We start from the raw sequence: 22,251 nt of genomic DNA, 5'->3' as shown, positions 1-22,251 counted from the left end.
TGACTCCTTACTCGTTCGAGGAACCACCCTTTTGCTTGGCCTCTCCCTCACCCTTTTGTGGATCCTCTCTGGGGTGCTCGCTGCTGGTCTTCTTGCTGGGCATATCCGAAGAGCTTGTTGCGACCTTGGTATCTCGCTTCTCCACCTGTTGTCATGTCAGTTCAGTCATTCCCATCAAGAGTTGCAATGCGCCGCATGTGTTGGAGTCGCATACTGTCTCCTTGTAGTCCTCGTGCTTCTCTTTCTTCTCGTCAAAATTCTCAGACATGGATGTGTTGTCAGACGAAGGTGGAGGAACGTCTTGACCGGGTTGAGCTGTCTCTTTGTTGTCGCCCTTCATGGGAGCTTTGTTGGGGGTTGCGCCACTGTTGTCGCCACCTGAAGTCTGGAGCGAGGTCTGGCCGGGATCATCATTTGTTGACGGAGACTCCCCCTTGGATTCGCGGGCGGATGCGCCGTGTGTCTCGGCCTTCACTGGGCCGCTGGAGAGAAGGTAGGCAACTCCGGGAATAGTGATACCGACAGAAGCGATGAGCCTTGCAGCGTGTGAGTCATGCATCAAATTACAAAAAGGGCACGAGGGGGATTGGTAGTCAGCACGGCGGCATGCCACGGTTTGATGACCGAGCAATCCAAGCCTAAGATTCTTCGGCGAACATGAAAAGGAGTCGATACAGGATCAGATGAAGACTTACCAAGGCATGTCGCTGGACTTGGAGGCACCATGTTGGCTGGCGTAACCGCGTCTCGCGCCAAGACGTGCGGACTGAGCCTGTCGTGACGCAGCTCGAACAGCAGAGCGCATGAAGAGTCTGGATGGCATGATGTCGTGTGTGGTGTGTGGTAGAGTCTAGTCACGGATAGGAATGCGTGTTCAAGAAGAAGTAGTATGTGCTGCCGACTTTGTAAGTGGGCAAATGAAGTCGATTTGGTACTAATCCACACACAAGAGTGCTTCGTGTCTCCCCATAAGATGGTCAATGGGAAGAAAGTTAGTCGAGAAATGAGGTTGGTCAAGATCTATGCACGGATGTTGGTGGCTGGCGTGTTATTCAGCGTCAAGATAGACGTAACAAACCCTGCTCAGGACCAGCATACTTACGTATGTATACACTCCCATAGCGTATGTATGAGCTGATGTGGGGCGATCAAAGCTGGGGAGAGCTCCAAAAGTTCAGTATGACCACTAATCGACGTCACCAATTGCCAGTCTGCAGCCCTGCATCTCCGATTTTACAGCGATCAGGTACCAGAAGCTAACGGTGAAAGGCATCGCTCATGGAGCTGCGTAGTACAAGTATATAATAATAGTATCAAGGGGGTCCTGCCATGGCTCCAGAAGCTTCTAACCTAAGCGTAGTCCGATCTCAGCCGTAGCGGATGAGCCAAGGCCGAGCACAACTATGAAATCACATGAAATCATATGAAGCATTGCCAACATTCGAGAACGCAAATATGCATGTATGGGGCGTCAGAAAAAACATTTCGCGTGGCAAGGCATAACAATGGTAGTATCCCTCGATCTTGTTTTCCTTCCTTGGAAATAGACAGCAAATCAAGGAGTTGGCAAACGGGTAGTGAGAACGGGAAATGTTACCTACAGTATGTATATCTCTGTTACTTGACCTAATGTTGGACGCTGGCATGTGCAGAGTGTAAGCGTACATAATCGGTAATATTTCTCTACAGGGAAGTAATAAAGCAGCCTGTTGACCGTGGCAGATGAGATGTTTCACCCACACAAGTTTGGGCTGGCAAGGTGTTGAAGGAGCTGCAAATGATGTACATAAGTAACTATTTTAGGTAATTCAATGAATACCAGGTGCTAATAATTACCTGTACACTTGAAGCATGCACTAAATGTGGTGCACCGGCAGTACATAAGCATTTTCTGCTGCCAGACCCAATGGCTTTCTAGAAGCCAGGTGTGTCAATTGCAACATAAACATCGAACCCCGCCATCAGCGCTTAAGTCCGATAGTGCAACTACCCGGTGAGGTGCAGGTGCAAGTTAACTATGTACGATTGCGATTGAAGCTTGACCCCACCATGCAGCACCAGCGAATCTCCAATTCACTCACTTTAAGGCGTGAAACTACATCAGAAGGTGATTTTCTTAATTCTAGTAGTTGTTCGCCTGCCGTTTTCTTTGAGCATATTTTGAACCTCTGGCAGCAAGAATCCGGTATTCTTCAAGGTTTCTTATCAGGGCATACATACTCAGGTAGGTACAAACAAGTCTCGGTGCTTTGATGCCGTGCACTTGTGCTCTGCTGCCTGTACAGAATACACCCCCGTAGCTGGTGCGGGCACCCATTCGTATCATTGCCCTCCCAGATCCAAATCTCAACTACACATTACTGTTTTCATTCCCATTCACTGACAGTCCTCTACCCGCCAGATCACATATTTTAAAGCTGGGCAGCACCACAAACTTATGCCCACGCTGAACCACCCATAACCATAAATCCCCAAAACGACCGGTTCGTGTTTGTGTCGTGGCAATCACAACACCAGTAACCGTCCATCATGGCGTCGTCGGGCCCGAATCCCACCATCAACACCTTCCACCAGCTAATCGCAAAGCTGACTGATCCCGACCCCGACCTTCGATACATGTCCCTCGATGATCTCCTCAAGATCCTAAACGGCAACAGAATCGACATCTTGCACAGCAACTTCAGCACAGCTGCACAAGTCGTCGATGCTGTAATCAAGACTCTCGACGATCAGAATGGCGAGGTTCAGAATATGGCACTTCGGTGCATTGGTCCTTTGGTTGCACACGTTCCCGTCAGTGTGATAGGATCCACTCTCGAGAAGCTCACTGCCCTCAAGATCAAGAACTCAGTTGACAACTCACTCCCCTCCCTCGCTCTACGAAATGCCATTGCCGCCTTGCCCAAGCCTGTTCGTGGTACCGCTCCCGGAAGAGACGTCGTTGAGACTTATAACATCATCTCCCGCGTTCTTATCCCCAGAATCCTTGGTATCCCTGCTTCCGGAATCACCAGGAATTCTCAGAGCGAAACACAAGGTCTATTAGATGAGAAGACCAAGCTCACCTCGGAATCCGTCGATGTTCTAATCGAAGTCGTTCTAAACTACGGTCCCTTACTCCAATCACTCGAGGTCGAGAAGCTCCAAGATGTCGTGGTGAAGGTCCTGGAGAGAAGAAGCTCGTCAGGCCCCGTCAAGAAGAGGGCTGTCGTTGCTCTGGCAGTCCTCGCTCCATACCTTTCGGACGATGTTTTGGGCGCTTTCGTTTCAAAGGTCACCAATGCCCTCGGTCAGAAGGACCTCGGCCCTGTTATGCGTAAGCTCTACATCACAATCTTAGGATCACTGTCGCGGTCTATCCCATTTCAGCTCGGCGAACATCTTCCAACACTGTTTCCTTTCATCATCAATGCTCTGAGCCAGGATGAGCTCCAGGCACAACTTGACGCAGTTGGCGAGGGCGATGACCAGGCTGCCATTGAGTTCAACGAGGTTCGAGAGGCTGCTTTAATCACTCTCGAGGCCCTGCTCGCCTCTTGCGGCACACAAATGCGGCCCTACACAGATCAGGTTATTCCCGCATGTCTTCGCTATCTCAAGTACGACCCGAACTATGCTATTGATGACGACGAAGATATGGATGATGATGATGGTGATGAACCAGACGCCGAGAGTGAAGAGGATGAAGAGGATGAATTCGGAGACGATGAAGGCTTTGATGACGACGATGACGCCAGCTGGAAAGTGCGAAGATCCGCCGCCAAGACCCTCAAAACTCTCATTTCGACTCGCAGTTCCGATCTTCTTAACGAGGGCACTCTTTATTCACAGGTTGCTCCCCAGCTCATTAAACGCTTCGAGGAACGAGAGGAGAGCGTCCGTCTAGAGGTGGTGGAGACCATGGCTTTGTTGATAAGGAAGACCGGCGAAGGTGTCATTCGATCCATATCATCGTCAGATGACCAGCTCGAGCTGCCATCTCTTCCAGAATCTCGCAAGCGCCGACGACAAGATAGCGGCGGTCTTGCCCTTACCAATAAGGCGCCTTACTTGGGCCTTGGTGCTACTGGCTTGACTTCACCAACGAGAGAAGAGGTCCCGCCTACTGGTCCTAGAGCCGACCTCTCTCAATTAACGCCAAACATTGTCAAGGCCTCGACAAAGCTGTTGAATGGCAAGCAGATTCCAACCAAACAAGCTGTCGTTAAGCTCCTTGACGACCTCATCTCCCTGCAGAACGGTGGCCTTGCCGACTACTTCGACCAGGTCATGCAGCCTATCATCGATGTCACCAGAGGCTCTGCCGGTGGTGTTGGCTCTGCATCAACCACTCTATCGGGTGGAGCTTCATCGGCTACACCAACTACTCTTCGTGTCACTGTTTTGGCCTTCATTAGCGACATTGCCAGAACCCATTCCTCCAACCTCTTCCAACCCTACTTGTCCAAGATCACAGACGGCGTAGTTACGGCGGTCCAAGATCGATTCTACAAGATTTCAAGTGAGGCTATCAGAACCGCCGAGGAAATGGTCAAGGCGATCACCCCACCACGAGCTCTGCGTACTTCACAGAAGTACAGGCCTGAGCTGCTCAAGCTGTACGAAATCATTGTTGAACGAGCTGCATCTAATGACGCAGACGCAGAGGTTCGCCAAAAATCGATCCAAGCGCTTGGCACTTTGCTTTCACGCACCTCTGCGGGTGAGGGAGCCGCGCTGCTGCCGGCTGACAAGCGCCAATTCGGTCTCAGTCTTCTCCTGGATCGCCTTCGCAATGAGACCACTCGTCTCTACGCCGTGCGTGCTATCGACAATGTTGCCGCCCACATCACTGCAACTGGAAGTCTTGATGCAGCTTGGGTTCAGCCTGTTGCCTTGGAGCTCTGCGGTCAGCTTAGAAAGACCAACCGTGCTCTTCGTGGTGCCAGTGTCCAGGCTTTGCAGCACCTTATCATGTCGCCCGTTGTGAAGGGTAACCTTGAGGACAGCACGATTGAGGGCATCGTATCAGCTATCTCACCTGTTATCGCTGCTAATGACAGCCATCTCTTGAGCCCGGCCCTACACGTTCTCGCCCATCTTGAAGAGATAAAGCCCGAGCTCATCCTAATGTCTGGCCTTATCGCAAACATCTGCAACCTGCTCAGATCGGTCGTCACAGAGTCTGCACTAAATGCACTGTTGGCTCTTGCTATCAGTGTCGGAAAGGGTGGCCAGGGCCAAGAGTTGATGAAGGGAGTTCTTGGAGTTGGCGTTTCTGGCGACAACGGGGCCGTTGGAAAGATCGCCGGTACGCTGTTTGTGGCGAGTGGTGGCAAGGCTGGTATCACCGTTGACAGCTTTGTTCAGGAGCTGAACGCTGCAAGTAAGAGGAACCCACCAGACGATCCCAGACAATGTCTGGCTTTATACATCTTGGCCGAGATTGGACTGCGTCTTGGTACGATGTCGCCCATCTCCCCTGACCTATTTCTGCAGCAATTCCGCGAAGAACCTGACAAGGTTTCGTTGGCTGCAGCCATCTCCCTGGGCCGTGCTGGTGCTGGTAATGTATCGGTTTTCCTGCCTATCATTCTCAGTAACGCTAAGCAATCCGGAAACCGACAGTACCTCCTCCTTCAGTCCATCCGCCAAGTCTTGAGCCAAGTAGTAGACTCGTCAATCGACATTAGCCGTTATGAAGCAGAAATTTGGGATCTTCTTTTCGCGGCATCCCAGCACGAAGACAACAAGGCTACTTGTGCCGAAGCTATTGGCAGCATGGCGATCATTTCACCAAAGACCTACATCCCCAAACTTCAGGTGAATCTTCCATGCACCTTTGTAACCTCAATATTGACGTAATATAGCAACTATTCCAGTCCTCTGAACCTCAGTATCGAGCTGTGGCCATTCAGGCCGTTCGATATACTCTTCCGGAGAGTGAGGAGGCTTTTGATTCCATGCTGAAGACTGTCCTCGTCAATATGCTCCTTACTGTTCTCCAAGACAAGAACATGGAAATTCGTCGTTTAGCCATGACTACTCTCAATTCAGCTGCACACAACAAACCCGATCTCATTCTTCCACACCTTGGCGAACTCGTGCCGTTCGTTATGGCCGAGTCTGTCATCAAACCAGACCTCATTCGTGAGGTGCAGATGGGTCCTTTCAAGCATCAGGTAGATGACGGTCTTGAAGTTCGAAAGGTACGTCGTTTTGACGAATTAAATAAGTATTGTGTTAATATGTTACCTCCCAGAGCGCCTACGAGACTTTATATGCTCTCATGGAGACTTCTTTTTCGAGAATTAGCTCCTTGGAGTTTTACGACCGCGTCATCGCTGGTTTAAAGGACGAAAACGACATTCGCGCACTTTGTAACCTGATGCTAAGCAAGCTAATTGTCATCGATCCTGATGAGACGACTCGCCGTTTGGACACCATCGCTGAATGCTACCGCAAGGTTCTGAGCACCAAGCTGAAGGAGGGGTCCGTCAAGCAGGAACTTGAGCGACAAGATGAAACCAACAAGTCCATTCTTCGTGTCACCATTCTCTTGGCCGACAAGACAAAGACTGCATTGCCAGGTATCAATGCAGGTAACAATACTCAGGCTCAGCAACAGTCACAGCAGCAGGTATCCAACCCTGTGTGGCAGCAATACTGGGAGTGGGTTAACAGGGACTTTGAGCGACCCATCAAAGCGCTCCGCGATGAGGTTAGGGATCTTGCATAGATTGCGAATCTGAACTACAACACACAGGAAAGAAAATACCAAGAGTTGCGAGAACTATTTCTCTCAGCCATGGCGGGACTGACCGACATTACACCCGTGATATCGTGACACAACCACCATCCGGGCTTAACTGCTGGTCACGGAGTATCACGCTGGTCATGGAGTATCACAAGGTTAGAGGTTCTTCTAAGGAAGCCACTGCATAAACCAATAAAGAAAAACTCTATACCAGTGGTTTGACAACATGTTTAATTTCGCCTAGGCATGTGATGTTTCCTCGGTGGTATACAATTCAAGGGCGCGGGAAGGACCTTGTCATGGCATCCGTTCCCGTAACTGCCGCAACCAGCTGGTAGCCAAGCAGATGTTCTTTCTACTGTCCTAAAAGAGACATGCTCAATCAATGAGCCGTTTGTGGCTTCACAGCTAATTGATTAATGGCAATTATCAAAGAACAGAGTTTGTATTGCAATTTCAAATCCATGTCTGCAGCTCAAGTCAACGTTCAAAAGTCCTTCAGACTGCGACGTGATTCTCAAGGTTTCCTCGAGATGGGTACAAACTCCATGTCAGTGCAAAGCACGCGATTCGTACGTGAGATTATTCTGCTTGCTGTTGCGCGGGTGGGTTGCGAAGCCGATAAATCCAGCGTTCTCCGGATGACTCACACGCTATAACCCTTGTTAGGGCTGGATGCAATACAGCGCGTCCTATCATCCCAACGGAGAGCAGGATAGGTCATTTTCACTGCGTTGGAAGCTCAATAACTCTATTAGAAGTTGATAGAAAATGTTCGGTACTTGATGCAAAATTTGACCTAGGACAATTTTTGATTTTTCCACGATCCTTTCGTATCTCCGTCGCACCTTCGATAGCTCGTAGGCTCTAAGACAAAACACTCCACAAACTAAATGATAGAGATCTTCCCAAACTTCAGATACATTCAATGCTGCCGCAATGATAGCGGAAGACATCGATACTATGGCTACCATAACAAGTGTCCCATCCCCACCCATAACGCCAACAGCGGGGACCATTTCGAAGCATGATGCAGCGCCATTCTCGGTCGACATGGCAAGAGAGTCTGATGCGGCTGCCATGGCAAAAGTGGGCAGAGAGACTTTTGCTGCGACTTTTACTTCAATACAAAAAGACCTCCTTGAGAGCTACTTGAAGACAACATATTCGGCCGACGCTATCACGGCGGAGTTTGCGGATCCTAGCAAGACCTACATGGTGGCAAGGAACCGCGTTGGTGAAGTTGTGGGAATCGCGCAACTTCACCGAGCGCAGAATCATCCGTGTGTACAGTCTCAAGCACATGAAATGGCAGTTATGCAGAAGGTATATGTCGATACTGCGGCTCATGGTCAGGGTATAGGCCCAAAACTAGTTGGTTCTATAGAACAGTTGGCTCGGAAAGAGGGGATCAAGTATGTATGGCTGCGGGCCACTGATCATAATGTGAGGGCCCATAGGCTATATCAGAAGCTTGGATATGAGAAAAAAAGCGAGATCCACGAAAAAGAAGGGCCTTACGCTTGGACAGATTACATCTACGTCAAACATCTCTGATTTGTAGCTTCCAGGAAAGGCTGGGAGCAAGCCAAGCTAGATCAACCATTGTGATGGAGTTTGTTATGGTTTGAATGGCTGAAAAGAGCTGTCAGCCTTTAGATGTCATCAAGAGCGAGCTAGGTTCAGCGTTGATCATGTTATACGAAAGCGCAAGACTAGATAGTGATGCTGCCGTAGGACCTGACGCCGCAGCAGGCTGTATCATGAATCTCAATCTACAAGATAAAAAGGGGGGCCTTTTCAATGACGATAGAGAACAATGGCTGCCCCTGATAGACACGTAACACGGATATGATCAATGATAGGTCTATTGACGATGTTTGTGAAACAAACGAGGAATAAAGCTATCATCTACACCCCGTGAAAGCTACTTAAATGGGTTGCCTTAGGTAGATAGCTGAGTCATCCATTAGGCTCGACCTTGTGTTGCTGGGATTCATCGACTCTCAAAAGTAATATAGGAATATGAAGACTATGATTGATTTGGTGGCGCTTTTGGTAAGTCTGGCCACCTCTTGATCTTGCACATAAGTGCACCAATTGTTCTCGAATCCAGATAAGGACTAGGTCTCTAATCCAAACTACGTCGTGCAAGTCGGATTTGAAATGCATGCAACATGGCATGCCATTTCCGGGAGAATATGAGTAAAGGGTCGAGTGGTCTCCAATAAAATCGTTGGGGAGATACAGCCACAACGGACTATGAAACTTTCTACGCATTGGTCCTCAGCAGCTGGGCACAGCTTGGTGTTCGGATCGAGACAACACTATCTGAATCCGTATTAGTAAAGGGCGATGGCCACCGACATCTTCGGGAGGATAGGCTTCAGCTCGAAAACTCCTGTGTGACAGCAGCTGAATGAAAATACCTCCGAGTTCACCGTTAATGAATTCCTCTTTGCTCTCTCACCCTGCGCAAGTGCTATTAATCCGCCATTCTTCGCAGCCATCTAGCTGAACTTGAATTTCGGATTGAAAACACAGTCAACGCCTGCTTCTGGAACTGCACCTTTGTTCAACTCCCTCCCATATCTCAACAGGAAACCGTTGGGATCTGGCCATCGGTATCTCGACGTAGTGCCCTCGGCGTAGGCAGGGCGGTGGCAGAAGCAACCATGGTCGTTGGCACGCTGCTCGTTGGCTATTCATACTTGTTCATATCGCCGTCGCTAACCCACAGAAGTCTCCTAGCCCAAAAGAGTCATCTAAGAAAGCATCACAGAAAGGCAAAATGGGGCTAAGCACGATCCGCTACGGAGATGAGTAAAATGGAGGGTACCGCCCCAAGATCGAGCAGCTCTAAGGTTGAATCCCAAGCCGTACAGGACGAGTCTTGCACGCATTCCTCGTGGCATCCCCTCTCTTTCTGGACATTGAACCTTAGCGTAGACGCAATGGTTGATATTGGTTCGAAACGCTTTTTAAAGTCAGGCAAGAAATAATCCTTAGACATTTGATGTTCAATTATATATTCAGAGATTTCAACAATTACAAGCACATACGACCATAGCTCTTAGAAAACTGGGCATCCTGTCCGCTCAGCCCTAGATGAACCGACAACGAACTCTTGTCTATGGGGTAGCGGATGAACCGCCCCTTTCGCTGGCGCAAGGTCCACGTACCTCATGATGTAATCCGGGTCGCCGATGGTAGCGAAACTTGGTGGCCCCCACGAACAACGTTCACCTCCTTAATCTCGGCAGCTGGCTGCCCTTCGTACCTTTCAATTTTCCTTCCCCCTCTCCGATATATTCTGACTGGTCGTTCTCAACTGGGGTGCGTTTACGGTTGATAGATAACGTTAACTTGTCGGCTCGTGTTTCTCGTGCTGGGGTCTCCTGGCTCCTGTGCACCAGCCGCTGACTCATGATAGGTGCTGTCATATTTAGCTCTCTTCCTGACGGGTAATAGATGCAGGAGGTGTCTACCCAGAAGTACTCCAGACTATCGCGCTTAGCTTATTACTTGCAGAACAAGATTTTCTAGTAACCCATCTTCCCTTCACCTCTCCTTTCCACCACATTTTTGACAGGCGAATTCCTCGCCATTGCGCCCTCAGCTACGTGAAAAAAATTGCACAAGGTGAGATATCGTCGACAGGTTGTGGGCAAAGCTCAATTCGCCATTTTGGAGTTGGATGAGAGACATCGTCGGTGGGGTGGGGGGCAGAACTCTGCTATCGGCGATCGAGCTGCTTATTGTTATGACTGTTCTGGAATGCAACAAAGGCCATACAAAGCGTTGTAATCGACATAAAACATGTAGAAGGTCGCCTGTGTCCGCTTTGCTGCTTGCTGGAGTTAACGAGCAGAGTATGCTACCCAAGAAGACAAGACCATACAAATAGACCTTGAGTAAACTAGCAAAGAAGATTTATAATAGTCTTCAGAGCGTGCGCCTCACCTATGAGTAAGATAGATGCTTCGATTAACAAACAAAGTAGTGACAGTCTATGTAGTAGCTAGGAAATCCAATTCTTGTCATTCCGCAGGTGATCTTCTGTCGTCCATTTAGAGCTCTGGTGTCTCTTCAATCCTGAATATATACTTTATTGCACTGGCACTGCCTTCCTTTGAGTTCAACAATGCCTGCTGCACACTTTAAGTCCCTCTGGTATTACTTGGGAAGTGTGCGGCTTGAATCATCCTTCTTCTCGTGCAATTACTCTGAAGTTGTCAGACGCTGGTGTTGCAAGGGAGTACTAGGGTGCTAGTATTGACACGCTGAGCCCTACTCTCTATCATATATGGAGGATTCCAGCCCTGATATACCCTATTGCAATCCGATACCGGATAAGCTCTGACAGAAGTAGGCAAACCCCAGGTAATTCTCATGCTGGTGAACGGTACCAACAAAGGTACTTGGCGTTGCAACGTTTTCCGGCAGAAGGGTGCGGTCCGCTGGCCATACAATCGTTATCCTTCATCCTGGTGACATTCCCTTGCATGGATCGATGAGACCTTCGACGAGTTGACACCCTTTGCCGGCTAAAGCGATAATAGGATGGATGTTGGACTTCTGTGCGAGTTGTACAGCGAACGCTCCCACGGCAGAGGCACCTCCGTACACGACTAAAGGAATGGTTTCCGTGGCAGGGGTGAAAATGTTTGGAAGTACAAGCTGTTTGCTAGAATAAAATCCCACTGCCGAAGTCATGGCAGCAAGTGAAAGAGTTGAAGCTTCTGCCTAGGTTGTTAATGATTATCCCAAAGCTCACCAGCTGAGTTTGAGCCCTGGGTATCAAGTTCCGAGAAGGATCAATCACTGCGAGGCGTGAGCATTGGTACAGATGCTTTGGACAAGATGTTTGGATTCCACCAACTCACATCCTGTCTCTGAAATGCTAATTGGACCTTGTACAGATATGCGCCTAACAGTCAACTTCAACGACAAGGGATTGAGAGCACCATAACGCACGCAGATGTTGCTCTGAATGCGTTCTACCTCGGACTTCTCAGCTTCCTTCAACTTTCGACTTCCATCGACGACACAAATCTACCTCATTTTAATCAACTTCAGTATGCTGTCCTGATGTTCACTAAGATCCAAACTAATCATTTTGAATAGTATACAGTACCGTTTCACTCAGATTCTGCTACATTACCCGTTGATTGCGAAACGACGTGCAACTTCTAAGAGCTCTCTAACAGCACCGGTTGTTAGCCCCCATTTACAGATATGTCGGGAGTCTGCCTCAATGGCTGCAAGATAATTAGGAAAGTATTAGGAGATCTATTCTCTGGTAAGTCTTATGGGGAGCTGGACAATCACAGATCTACTACTACTTTCTAACCACTGCAACTACGGCGTTTCGTGCCTATCGTCACCGTCCACAGCGCTTTCACCGCAGCAGCCATTAACCTCATGGACGCTACTTCAAACGATCTATCCATCCGCGAACACGGAGTAAGCAACTTGCGCATATGCGTCAAGAGCTTGGAGGATATGAGTAGGGGTTGGTGCTGGAGTTGCCGTACAATACGAGCGATTCGATCTTTGGCTGATGACTTGTTAGTCGCTGAGGCAGTGAATGATTTGCCATCGTCTAAGAATGCCCTCGTGATTATTCAAGACAGAGCAGAGATGGAGAAACAACCGGAGCAGGACGTAGAACCTTTTCGTCACCTTGTATCGCGAGTTCCAGACGACCTTGGCTTCGCAGAACCAGGGGCAGGGCTTGAGGACCATAGTGCAGGGAGCAACAGTGCATGTCATCAACTCCCCTCCCAAATTATGGGTCGCTGGAATTGTCTGTTCAGCAACCCTCAGCATATATCTATAAGGGATGGCGAGATGGATACGTTCACAACGTTGTACTGGAATGACCCACAGAGGTAATAGGAAATAGTATGTATTGCAATGAAATCGGATGTATTGCGGGCTGGCCGAGCAAAGCTGAGCACTGCCCATAGAATTGATATCAGTCGTGTTTAAGTGACGCGATTAATGAGATTTATAAAAGAGCTTAGTAATTTAACACTCAGATTATAAAACGTTACGGGTTTCGTTAGTTAGGTAAGAACTAACGTCACATTATAGTAAACGTAGCGTAGTCGGCAAAAGGGCTTATAGCAGACGCAGCGTACAAGTCTGGTCTAAGTTTTTGAGTAAAGTTTACCATACAGCTTTATTCGTAGAGGTATCGAGGGACTTCGAGTCTCACGGTATATATAATAATGAATAATATATAGTTAAGTAATACAACGCGTAAAGTATAATTTATTAACTGGTTTATCTAAGGGTTAATAATATACTTTAAGATATAAGTAAACTATAAGACTTATAAAGCACTTATTATAAGTATATTAAAGCGTTTAGGTCTCTTTTGATCTTCACGTCTATAGCAAGCCCTCTTCCCCGTTTGATTTCGATGAGCCTCACGGCACTTCAAGTCTCCGTCTCAGCATCTCGGCGTTCCTTCTCCAAGGCCTTGCCGAATTTTTCGAGCAGCAGAATCCCCAAGCCCTGTGATGCAGCACAAGCGGAGGCTGTCGCGAACCCAACTCTAAACAGAGGCACTTGGGTACCAGTATTAAAGATGAACAAAGGGATCCACGCATTGAAGGCAGCACCAAGCGCTTGAGCTGTACCCAAGATCAAAGCACGCTCATCAGCCAAGGAGGAAAAGACCTCGTTCAAATATGACTATACAATGTCAGTTGTTGATCCCATTTCTCCGTTGAAGTGTGACAGGTGAAACTCACGATAATAACGGGACCATATGCGTATGTTGCAGCATTGATGATATATCCGAAGAAGATGGCAGCCTTTGACGGCGATGCAGCTAGCACTGCATTTGAGACCAAGTTGACGGCCGTGATGGCTAGCGCGATCCATATGCGTGTATGTAGGCGGTCCGAGAGAATCCCCCAGATGATCGTGCCGACCAGACCGACCGCGTAAGCGCCGGTTGGAATGCTATTCATAATTTAGTCAAGCCACGGGACCATACCAAGAGCGCGAAAATTACATATTGACCTGCTGCACGGTGTATGTCCCCAAAGACTTCAGGTATATAGCGAAGAAGGACAACGCGTAAGTGTCGAGACAGAAGAAACTGTACCCAATTATGTTACTCAGACAGGGGTCACTACACTATTCTGCCATGGCTTACATGTAATTGATAACAAAAACCCAAACAAACGGTCTGGAAAGCATCTTGCGGAATGTCTGGAGGGTGATTCCGTTGAACGCTTTCCGTTCGAGCTTTTCCATCCGCGTCTTTGCGAGTTCGATCTGTTTTTCACTCAAATAGAACACCCGAGTGTTGTACGGACTATCAGGGACGGCCACAAACCCCCAAAGCGCGCCTGGAACATTGATCACTCCACAAACGATGAAGAGCCATCTCCAGCCCGCAAGTCCATGCCGCCCGTCGAGCCCGGTGTAGATGCCAGCCTGAAGATAGCCGGAAAACATGTTGGCCGCAAAGGATGCCGAGTAGAAGATTCCAGCCCTAGTGGCGAGTTCTGTAAAGGAGATTTTAATTCATTGCGAGTCCCGTACGGTAACCTCGATGGATAGGTGACGCACCTTTGGGAGTATACCAATTTCCAAGGAGCGTCATCACTCCGATGTAGAACGGCGCCTCTGCGAGACCAATCAAGAACCGAATCGCGTAGATGGCCTTGGCATTGTGGACGGCCGCGAAACAGAATGTCAAGACAGCCCAAATCACCTCGCAGGCGGGTATCCAGACGGACGGGCGAACGTATGAGGTGATCACTTGACTGGGAATCATGCCGATTGTGTATCCGATTGTCCAAAACGTGGAGAAAAGATTGTACTCATCAGAGTAAAGGTTCAACTCCTAGCATATCTTGTTCAGCTCGGACTTTGGCCGAGCACCATGAAGACACGAATGACATCTTACTTACCTCCTTCATGCCCGACACATAGGCATTGGCTGAACACTTTTGGTCAATGCCTTGATTCAAATGTCGAAGCGTAGGTTCGTACTCATGTTCGTGGTATCGAGGAGCCTCAAGAAGTAGCCAAAGCAAGCCCAGCTCCTGAAAGAAGTTGTGAGTAACCAAAAAAATAATGCCCGACAAGACACGGCGCGATGTTGCTTACAGGATGAAGAAGTCCAACTTCAAAAGCAATTCTTTCTCGTCTGAACCATATCGCCTTTTCCACCACGAACTTCTACAAGCCGGATCTTCAAGGCGAGATGAAGAAACGTCATGATTTTCCACGTCGGACGCTGTTACCACCGCTGTCTTGTCCTTACCGCCGTCAACTGCTTGTAAGACAGCCATTGCATTAGATAGTCTTAGTCGGACCAACTTCAGAATCTCGACGATTTGCAGACTTGGAACTTCGGCCCTTCACCAAAGGGTGGCTCACGAGAACCCAAGTATTATGATTCAACGCAATTTCCCATTGAAAATTAATGACGCCATCTTATTATCGGATGACGCAGTTGCTCTATAAACAGACTCATCAATATCACATACGCAAGCTATGGGGCGGATCAGAGTTTGTCCCACCCTGCAAGGCCAATTGCCTTGACTTCCGTCGTTGCAGAAGCAGTGCTTCGGGTCTGTATGTGCCGGGAGTGCAAGCCGTGAGGTTCGGCGACCCCACACTAAATATCTAGGATATCCTGAACGCCATCCAACCCCACCATGGCATCATCCGAGATGTAAATCAGTATGATCTACAGGGCGATAACCGGAGAAACCTAATCCAGTCCGATACTGGTAGGGCTGCGCCGACTCTACCAGGATGCGCTGATGTGAAACTTTGGATCCTGCTCGAGGAATTAGATATATCCGCTAGGTTGTAGGCAGCTCCAGGTTCATCTCATGACCCTCAACTTGATGATCACGCATATCAAACTTTGGTAGAAATGGAAGTTGAAACGATAATACCATATGAGCTCTATTCGGACGCGCCAGGCATCCTTTTCAACAAGGCCGAATGGGATGCTGCCCATGCGGCTCATCCCCACGACTTTGACTTCGGCTCAGTGCCGAAAGGATGGCGAACTGAGCTAAAGGGCCCGCAAGTCTGGACGGGAGAGTACTTGAGCCAAAATCGTAGGCATAGTATCCACGTTAAGTGTGATTCGATTGTGCTGAGTTATATGCAGCTCACCTATACATCCGCGAGATCACATCGGTGGAGATCGCTGAGGTCGATGCTGCGATTCAGGTGTGTCAAGTATACAAACGACCAGGCCGTCGATCGTTGACCTAATCACACAATAGTTATGGAAAGAATTGGCTCTGCCGTTGTTAAAGCTCAACCGGGAACGCTTCAGCCTCCCAAATTTTGGCCGGGTCCTGCAAGAGCTAGCACATAACATATACCACGGGGTGGGAGTTCAGGTGCTTCGAGGATTCCCTATTCAATCATACAGCAAAGAAGATCAGATTATAGCATTCCTCGGTATCAACTCGTGGGTTGGAGACGAGAGGCTGAACCAAGGTGCCGACAGAGGTCTATGCCATATCAAGGTTCGTTTTTATCAATCGGCAGATTGTACCGACAACCATATACATTTTGCTAACACAATGCAGAGCATAACCCACATCGATCCCTCGAAGCGCGGAAAGATCTACGTTTCCGCACAGGACACCAACGCTCAGATGTACCATAGCGATGCCGGAGGCGACATTGTCAGCCTCATGGCGGTGAGCCTATCTGGCACCGGCGGCGCATCGACCCTCGCTAGCTCCTGGCAGGTGTATAATCATCTGGCTAAACACAGACCGGACATCCTCAGGATCTTGGGTCAGAGGAAGTTCCGTTGGCAAGCGTAAGTCTCATGATGGCTGGGCTTTGGATGATGTAGAAAGCTGAAAAGCTTGCTAGTAACGGTATACCCGACGAGGGAGTTAATCTCATTCATCAAGACAACGGGAAGCTATTTCTCAACTTTTCTACTCGAACATTCATCGGATATGGAGAGGTAAAGCTTTGTGCCAGAGCCCCAAGACCCGAGATTGACAAGTTCTTAGATCCCCGATAGGGATACCCGATACCCATCCCTGACGTTTGAGGAACGGGAGGCGTTCGGTGGTTGGCAGTGGGTCGCAGATCAGCACAGGCTCGAGACCGAGCTCCAACCTGGTGACATTGAATGGTGAACGATCCGAAATCCCCTTCATGATGGGAGACGATGATGCTAACATGGCGGCGCCAGGGTGAACAATTTGCACCTTCAACACGCCCGACGGGGCTTCACCGAGGACATATCTCGACCGCGCCACCTGCTTCGCGTCTGGCTACGCAACTCGGAGCTATCTCCACGTAATCTGCCTCTCGACATTCGGCGGAAGTTCGACGCAATGTTCAGTCAGCCGCCCACTTTCTACCCGGTCGACGAGATGGATGAGGACGAAAGGCGACGGGCTACTGGGATATTCACTGGTTCATGCAAGACGGAAGATGCCGGTGAGAGATTAGTGAAGGGTGGCATTGGAGCAAATAACACGACATCTATCAGGTAGAAGTATGGTTCTGAGGCTTCTAATTCGTTCAGGCGATATGATACTCTCCTATAAATCAAATTGTGACTCCATCAAGATTTTCGATCCAGTGTTCCGTTGTTTCAGATAAGGTTAGCTTAAGTCAAGGGTACCCAATTTCACAATTCTCCATACTCATGCTAGAATCCCGAGATTCTTGTATGGCGTCCATGTATCGAGTTCTTCCAAGTGTTTACCGGTGTAGTCATCGTACTTAGGCACACAGTACCGATACGCGCCAGGCTATTACCACTATAGAATTGTGAATCTGCTCGTATAGCCCATACGATCATTTTCTGATCACGCAATTAATACGTCCTCTTCTTCATGACACCCTCAAGTGAAAATCTCTTTCAATTGAATAGTAGTGCTCGTGCCAATTTCTTTTGTGCTTGAAGATCCAGCGCGTCTGTACGTTTTTTCAGTGTGCCCTATTCTTGAGATAGATTTCAAAAGTAATAGCTGTTTGGTCCAGCCAAGGCTAAAGAGTTTTTCAGGGTAATCATAACAGCGTAATAATGACAGCGAATACGCGACACGAACTAAGACTTCACGTTCGGTGGTATTTAATCGCCTGCCCGGGGAATATAGCACGATGTATATGTCGTGGTATTAATTATAATATAACGCATTATACCCGCGATCTAGTCACAGTTATATTTTATTATTTGTTACTATACCTTTAATACTTATAATATCTAAGATAAAGATAGGCTACACAAAGATATAAATTAATATAAGACAGTTTCTACGGTTGGTATAGAGCACTGTGTGGTGGAGGATAGGTCTGATGCACTGTAAAGTTTCCCGATCAATCTTACTTCTCATGCCGTTAGATTATCTAACAACCCTATCTATCCTGCTAAAGTGTTATATGTTACGGAAAATATTCGATCCCTACGAAAATAACCGTTTACAATATAATCAAATTTTAGTCTATGGAAATTTCAAGCTACGCTATTAAAATAGCGGCAAGTTTATGCCGGCTAAGACCTTCGAAATTATTAACCCATCCTGAATTTTTATAAAATTTTATAAGCATCATTATATCGAAGAAAAGGATCGTATCGTTTCTCTAGTAGGTTCAATATCAGAAAATCATTTTCATCTGGATTATACAATTCCTTGGGATGTTTAAGAAATACAGGTTGCGTTATGCTCTAGAAATAATAACAGAAGGCTCCAGATACTTCTGCATCTGTTCGACTCTGGTTACATTTCTCAGTTGAAAGACGGTATTTATCTATTATGAGTCCCAGATCTGACATGTTGTGGAGCCTTCGAAAGTGAACCTTGCAATCGACTACGCATGCGTTCCATAACTCCGCTGGAGGTTTCGAGTGAATTGGCACAACGGCTCGTAGTCTCGAATGACCTACAGTGACGAACGTTGGTATGTAATATAATAATTGCCACGCTAGAAGCTATTTAATGTCGAGCCCAGCGCCTCAAATAACGCAGCCAGTGTCAGGCGCTCAGTTGAAAACGAGATCATCTCTCCCTTTTCAATTCAATGCATCTTTATATACGTCCACTAAGGTGTTTATCCCTGCCTAACAAGCCTGGGCCAAAACAAAACAAAAAACCTCTTAAGCAACCCTCATCCAGCTGTCGTAGTTCGCCCTGGTGTCCTTGCAACCACTAATAGGCGTCTTAATCGCTGCACGGTCGTCAAGAGCTCCGTTGCACTGGAAATCACCGTCCCAGAGGTTGATGTTATATTTGTTTGATTCGCCTGTTATCCTGACAGACCGAAATGGGCCGTTAGTCCCGACACGGCCGCACTGGCCAATCACGAGCTGCGAAGCGCAGATGCTGACAGTCTGAGTGCCTGTGCAGTCTGGCGAGTTCCAGCCCTGGATGCACAGGTCTGCATGGACAACAGCGGCCGCGGCCAAAAGGCTAAGGGCTAGAAGAGAGAAGGACTTCATAGTGAGTGATTGTTGGTTGTTGAGTGTGTTCAAGATGCGTCAAGGTAGTGGCTAATGAAGTCCGATGTAGTTAAGCTCCGATAGCAAAGAGGACTGTGAATGTAAAAGTGGTTTCTCTTTATTAGAGCTGAGAGAAATGTCTTCATTATATAGAGGATGAAATGCAATCTAGCTTATGGGGTACATAGCGATCCGTCTTGATTGGAGCACAAAAGATCCTCCTAAAGATACTATCAACTACCAAATCTGGACGTGATACTAAATCGAGACTCTACACTAGACTGAGGTCCAGTGCCTAATTTATAATACTATACTAGATCGAGCTATAAGAAGCATGGTGCTTATTCATGTCCCACACTACCTATAGCCAATGAGTTGTCACACAGAGGAATAACTAGGGGCATCCATGTGTAAGTCAACAGCCCTCTATCCATTTTTTTCACCACCCATGTTGTGAATAACGGTGTCCTTGAGTAGCTGGTCGACAGAGGCTACGGCAGATAATGTGTCAGGCATTTCTTAAGACACGTCCGCCAGGTAGCATACGTCGCAACATAATACTAGATCAAGATAGTATAGTGGATCGGTATACTAGACTGATTTGAAACATCATACCGTATTGGCATGTTTTACTGAGCCGAGATGGCTCTTCTACCAGGCTAAGGTATTGGACTAGAATGAATTGCCTTGCGGCTTCGATAAGAAGTCCTCCACCGGGGGTAGCTTCCAAAGCCACAGTTCGTAAGGTCTGGTTTCTTTTGGTAACTTAGATGTTCATACGCGCACCACTTTCTACGCCACGCGATAACGAATAGGGAGAAAAGAGTTGCGCTGGAAACTTTGGGTGCGTGAAAATCTCGCGCCACGAGATTCATGCTCGTCGTCACGACTGATCCCCGGGGTTTTGACGGCCAGGACACAAGTATACCCTAGCTGGTGATAAACCCGAAGCCGCTTCTCACGGTATTTCCTGATTTGAAATCTCAACAGCATTGCAACCTGCCGCTCGACACTAACAATTTTCGCTGCACTGATAATCTTATAGACATATCGTTCAACTTCATGTTTCTACCTCGCGTACCGAGACAAATTGGAAGCCTATCATAACGATCAATATTGTAAACAGAAGATCTGCAACCAGAACATATGCTGCTATAGCTTGCCTCAAGACCATATACGTATGTGAGTCAACGGTCTAGATTTAAGGTACTTGGCTACATTGAGAAGCTGTCATATGCACCCCTGTCTCAACGGAGCCGCCCACTAGCTCCCTTGGCCCCGACACACGGACACTATTGGAAATAGGCTGCCGTTACGGTGAGGCGCCAAGGTCGGATACTAGACCGTTGGCGTCAGCTTTGTTGAAATGTTGGCGTCAGCCGTCTTGAGATGTTGGCGTCAGCCATCTTGAGATGTTGGCGTCAGCCGTCTTGAGATATTGGCGTCACCCGTCTTGAGGAATCGGGATGCAACTTGGCAGAGGCGATGAGTGGCTGATGGATGCAGCCCAGTAGTGTCATCGGGCCCTATTACCTTCAATATTGATGATATTCTACTAGACTGAATAAACTATAGCCACATCAAGACCAAGAGGATTTTCGAAAGGGAAGAGGGGCAATAGAAAGGATTGGGGGCAACTGGTCAAGAATGAAAAAAGTTTCTTTTTCCTGGTTCTACCACCACCACCACTACTCTAACTTATACTCCGAACCTCCAGACTGACTCAAGTGAAGCGGAACCCCTGTGCGGCTACAATCTTAACTCCTTACTGCTTGCACCTCTCATATTCTTCCTAGCCCAAGTATAGATTACTTCGCACGCCTAGCTTTGCATAGGTTCTCCCTCTGCCTCTTTTCTGCCCACCCCTTCGGCAGGTTCCACTGTGCTGGCCTCGTTGAGGCGTTCTTCTCGTTGCGCTCTTCAGCCTCTCAAGCAAAGCCGCTCTGGTGGGAGACCGAAAGCCGAAAAGAATTCTCTAGTTGCACTCGACGGCAGCAGAGACGAGCTGTGCCCATCGAATTGAGAGGTCTCAGCGGCAGTACGAGCACCAGTCCGCAGCTAAAAGCAACAACAGCGAACTAGGACGACAATCAACCCTCCACTGACGAAGAAGCACTCCGACCAAAATACCACCATGTCGGATTGGACTCGTTTTCAAATGGCATGCGAGGAACTCACCATCAGCGTCTCGGCCGATCTGTTGGGAGGCAACTATGGTTTGCAGTAAAGCAACGTCAACTACAACACCTCCCGATCCCCGCCGTCCAGTATCCCGGAGCATTACATTTCTTACGCTCCTCCCCGGTTGGCTTCCCCGGTTGGCTTCCCCGAGCGTTCCTATCTCTCCCGATCACTACACCCGAGCATTTCATAACATGCTGCAGCAATAGCCTCAATGAAGACGGATATGCTTTCTAAAGGGACAATTGAGAATGTAAAGACAGTATCCTCACTGATATCTGGCTCTCAAAGCACAGCTCCCTCACTCCCAGCCCACGGCCGCCAGCCCGCCCTCCATGAGCTACCACTCCACCTCGCCTTTCGTTTAGCCTCCGCTTGCGCAGATTCAAACCCAGAAACTGATGGTCTCTGTCATTCCCATGGGCACTAATGGCACTAACACGACGGTGACCACGGCCGTCGTAGTCATCAAGGCGGGCCCAACCGACGGCTAGAGGCCCAAGTGGCTGAGGAGACAAATTTTAATCAAGACCGCGGGAGTGATACAAAGATCAGTGCAAACTCTCGTAGGACTGTTGCTGCTTCATAGAGGGTTTTTGGGTGCCACAGTCATCACGTATTCCTGTCTATGTGAGAGATGTCAAGGCAGTCATGTTGGAGAGAAAATAAAGTTGCCAGAAGCTTTGGACTAAGAAATGGTTTCCTCGTACATCGACATGATAGCCTATTCACAGGTTCGGACACAGCTCCTCAGACACAGGTATCTAGTAAAGGGTGAAATCGTCGACTCTCAGTTTTGAGATCCATGTCTCAAAGGTCGAGTCCCAACGAACCAGCTGGAAAAATAATATCCAAAAAGAAAAAG

The 22,251-nt window shown here is 48.2% G+C and overlaps 6 protein-coding genes across 6 annotated transcripts; 3 read left to right on the top strand and 3 right to left on the bottom strand.

Annotated features, from left to right (window-relative positions):
- Window positions 1-50: 50 nt before the first annotated feature.
- BKA67DRAFT_220811 (uncharacterized protein) lies at window positions 51-1,316 on the bottom strand. The gene is made up of 3 exons (XM_046095560.1): window positions 1,103-1,316; window positions 696-1,040; window positions 51-638 (listed from the first exon to the last, which is right to left on the bottom strand). The coding sequence occupies exons 2-3, from the start codon at window positions 821-823 to the stop codon at window positions 152-154; spliced, it is 615 nt and encodes a 204-aa protein (XP_045962974.1). The 5' UTR covers window positions 824-1,040; window positions 1,103-1,316; the 3' UTR covers window positions 51-151.
- Window positions 1,317-2,529: 1,213 nt separating this feature from the next.
- BKA67DRAFT_513096 (TATA-binding protein interacting) lies at window positions 2,530-6,718 on the top strand (the record flags this gene model as incomplete). The annotated part of the gene is made up of 3 exons (XM_046097534.1): window positions 2,530-5,802; window positions 5,850-6,188; window positions 6,242-6,718. The coding sequence occupies 3 exons, from the start codon at window positions 2,530-2,532 to the stop codon at window positions 6,716-6,718; spliced, it is 4,089 nt and encodes a 1,362-aa protein (XP_045962973.1).
- Window positions 6,719-7,816: 1,098 nt separating this feature from the next.
- Window positions 7,817-8,293, top strand: BKA67DRAFT_512235 (acyl-CoA N-acyltransferase; the record flags this gene model as incomplete). Its single annotated transcript, XM_046097459.1, has 1 exon — window positions 7,817-8,293. The coding sequence occupies one exon, from the start codon at window positions 7,817-7,819 to the stop codon at window positions 8,291-8,293; it is 477 nt and encodes a 158-aa protein (XP_045962972.1).
- A 4,834-nt stretch (window positions 8,294-13,127) lies between these two features.
- BKA67DRAFT_689777 (major facilitator superfamily transporter) lies at window positions 13,128-15,434 on the bottom strand. Its single transcript, XM_046109116.1, has 8 exons — window positions 14,873-15,434; window positions 14,756-14,808; window positions 14,674-14,702; window positions 14,330-14,606; window positions 13,911-14,265; window positions 13,767-13,853; window positions 13,501-13,714; window positions 13,128-13,441 (listed from the first exon to the last, which is right to left on the bottom strand). The coding sequence occupies exons 1-8, from the start codon at window positions 15,055-15,057 to the stop codon at window positions 13,184-13,186; spliced, it is 1,458 nt and encodes a 485-aa protein (XP_045962971.1). The 5' UTR covers window positions 15,058-15,434; the 3' UTR covers window positions 13,128-13,183.
- A 2-nt stretch (window positions 15,435-15,436) lies between these two features.
- On the top strand, window positions 15,437-17,326 carry BKA67DRAFT_558869 (taurine catabolism dioxygenase family protein). The gene is made up of 7 exons (XM_046102354.1): window positions 15,437-15,840; window positions 15,894-15,955; window positions 16,012-16,260; window positions 16,324-16,562; window positions 16,619-16,715; window positions 16,765-16,889; window positions 16,950-17,326. Exons 1-7 carry the CDS (start codon window positions 15,651-15,653, stop codon window positions 17,254-17,256), a joined length of 1,269 nt encoding a protein of 422 aa, XP_045962970.1. The 5' UTR covers window positions 15,437-15,650; the 3' UTR covers window positions 17,257-17,326.
- Window positions 17,327-18,863: 1,537 nt separating this feature from the next.
- BKA67DRAFT_533853 (uncharacterized protein) lies at window positions 18,864-19,205 on the bottom strand (the record flags this gene model as incomplete). The annotated part of the gene is made up of 1 exon (XM_046099768.1): window positions 18,864-19,205. One exon carries the CDS (start codon window positions 19,203-19,205, stop codon window positions 18,864-18,866), a length of 342 nt encoding a protein of 113 aa, XP_045962969.1.
- Window positions 19,206-22,251: the final 3,046 nt, after the last annotated feature.

This window comes from Truncatella angustata, assembly GCF_020726525.1.
Source record: "Truncatella angustata strain MPI-SDFR-AT-0073 chromosome Unknown BKA67scaffold_2, whole genome shotgun sequence".
NCBI lineage: Eukaryota > Fungi > Ascomycota > Sordariomycetes > Amphisphaeriales > Sporocadaceae > Truncatella > Truncatella angustata.
This window is presented reverse-complemented; position numbering and strand designations above follow the sequence as displayed.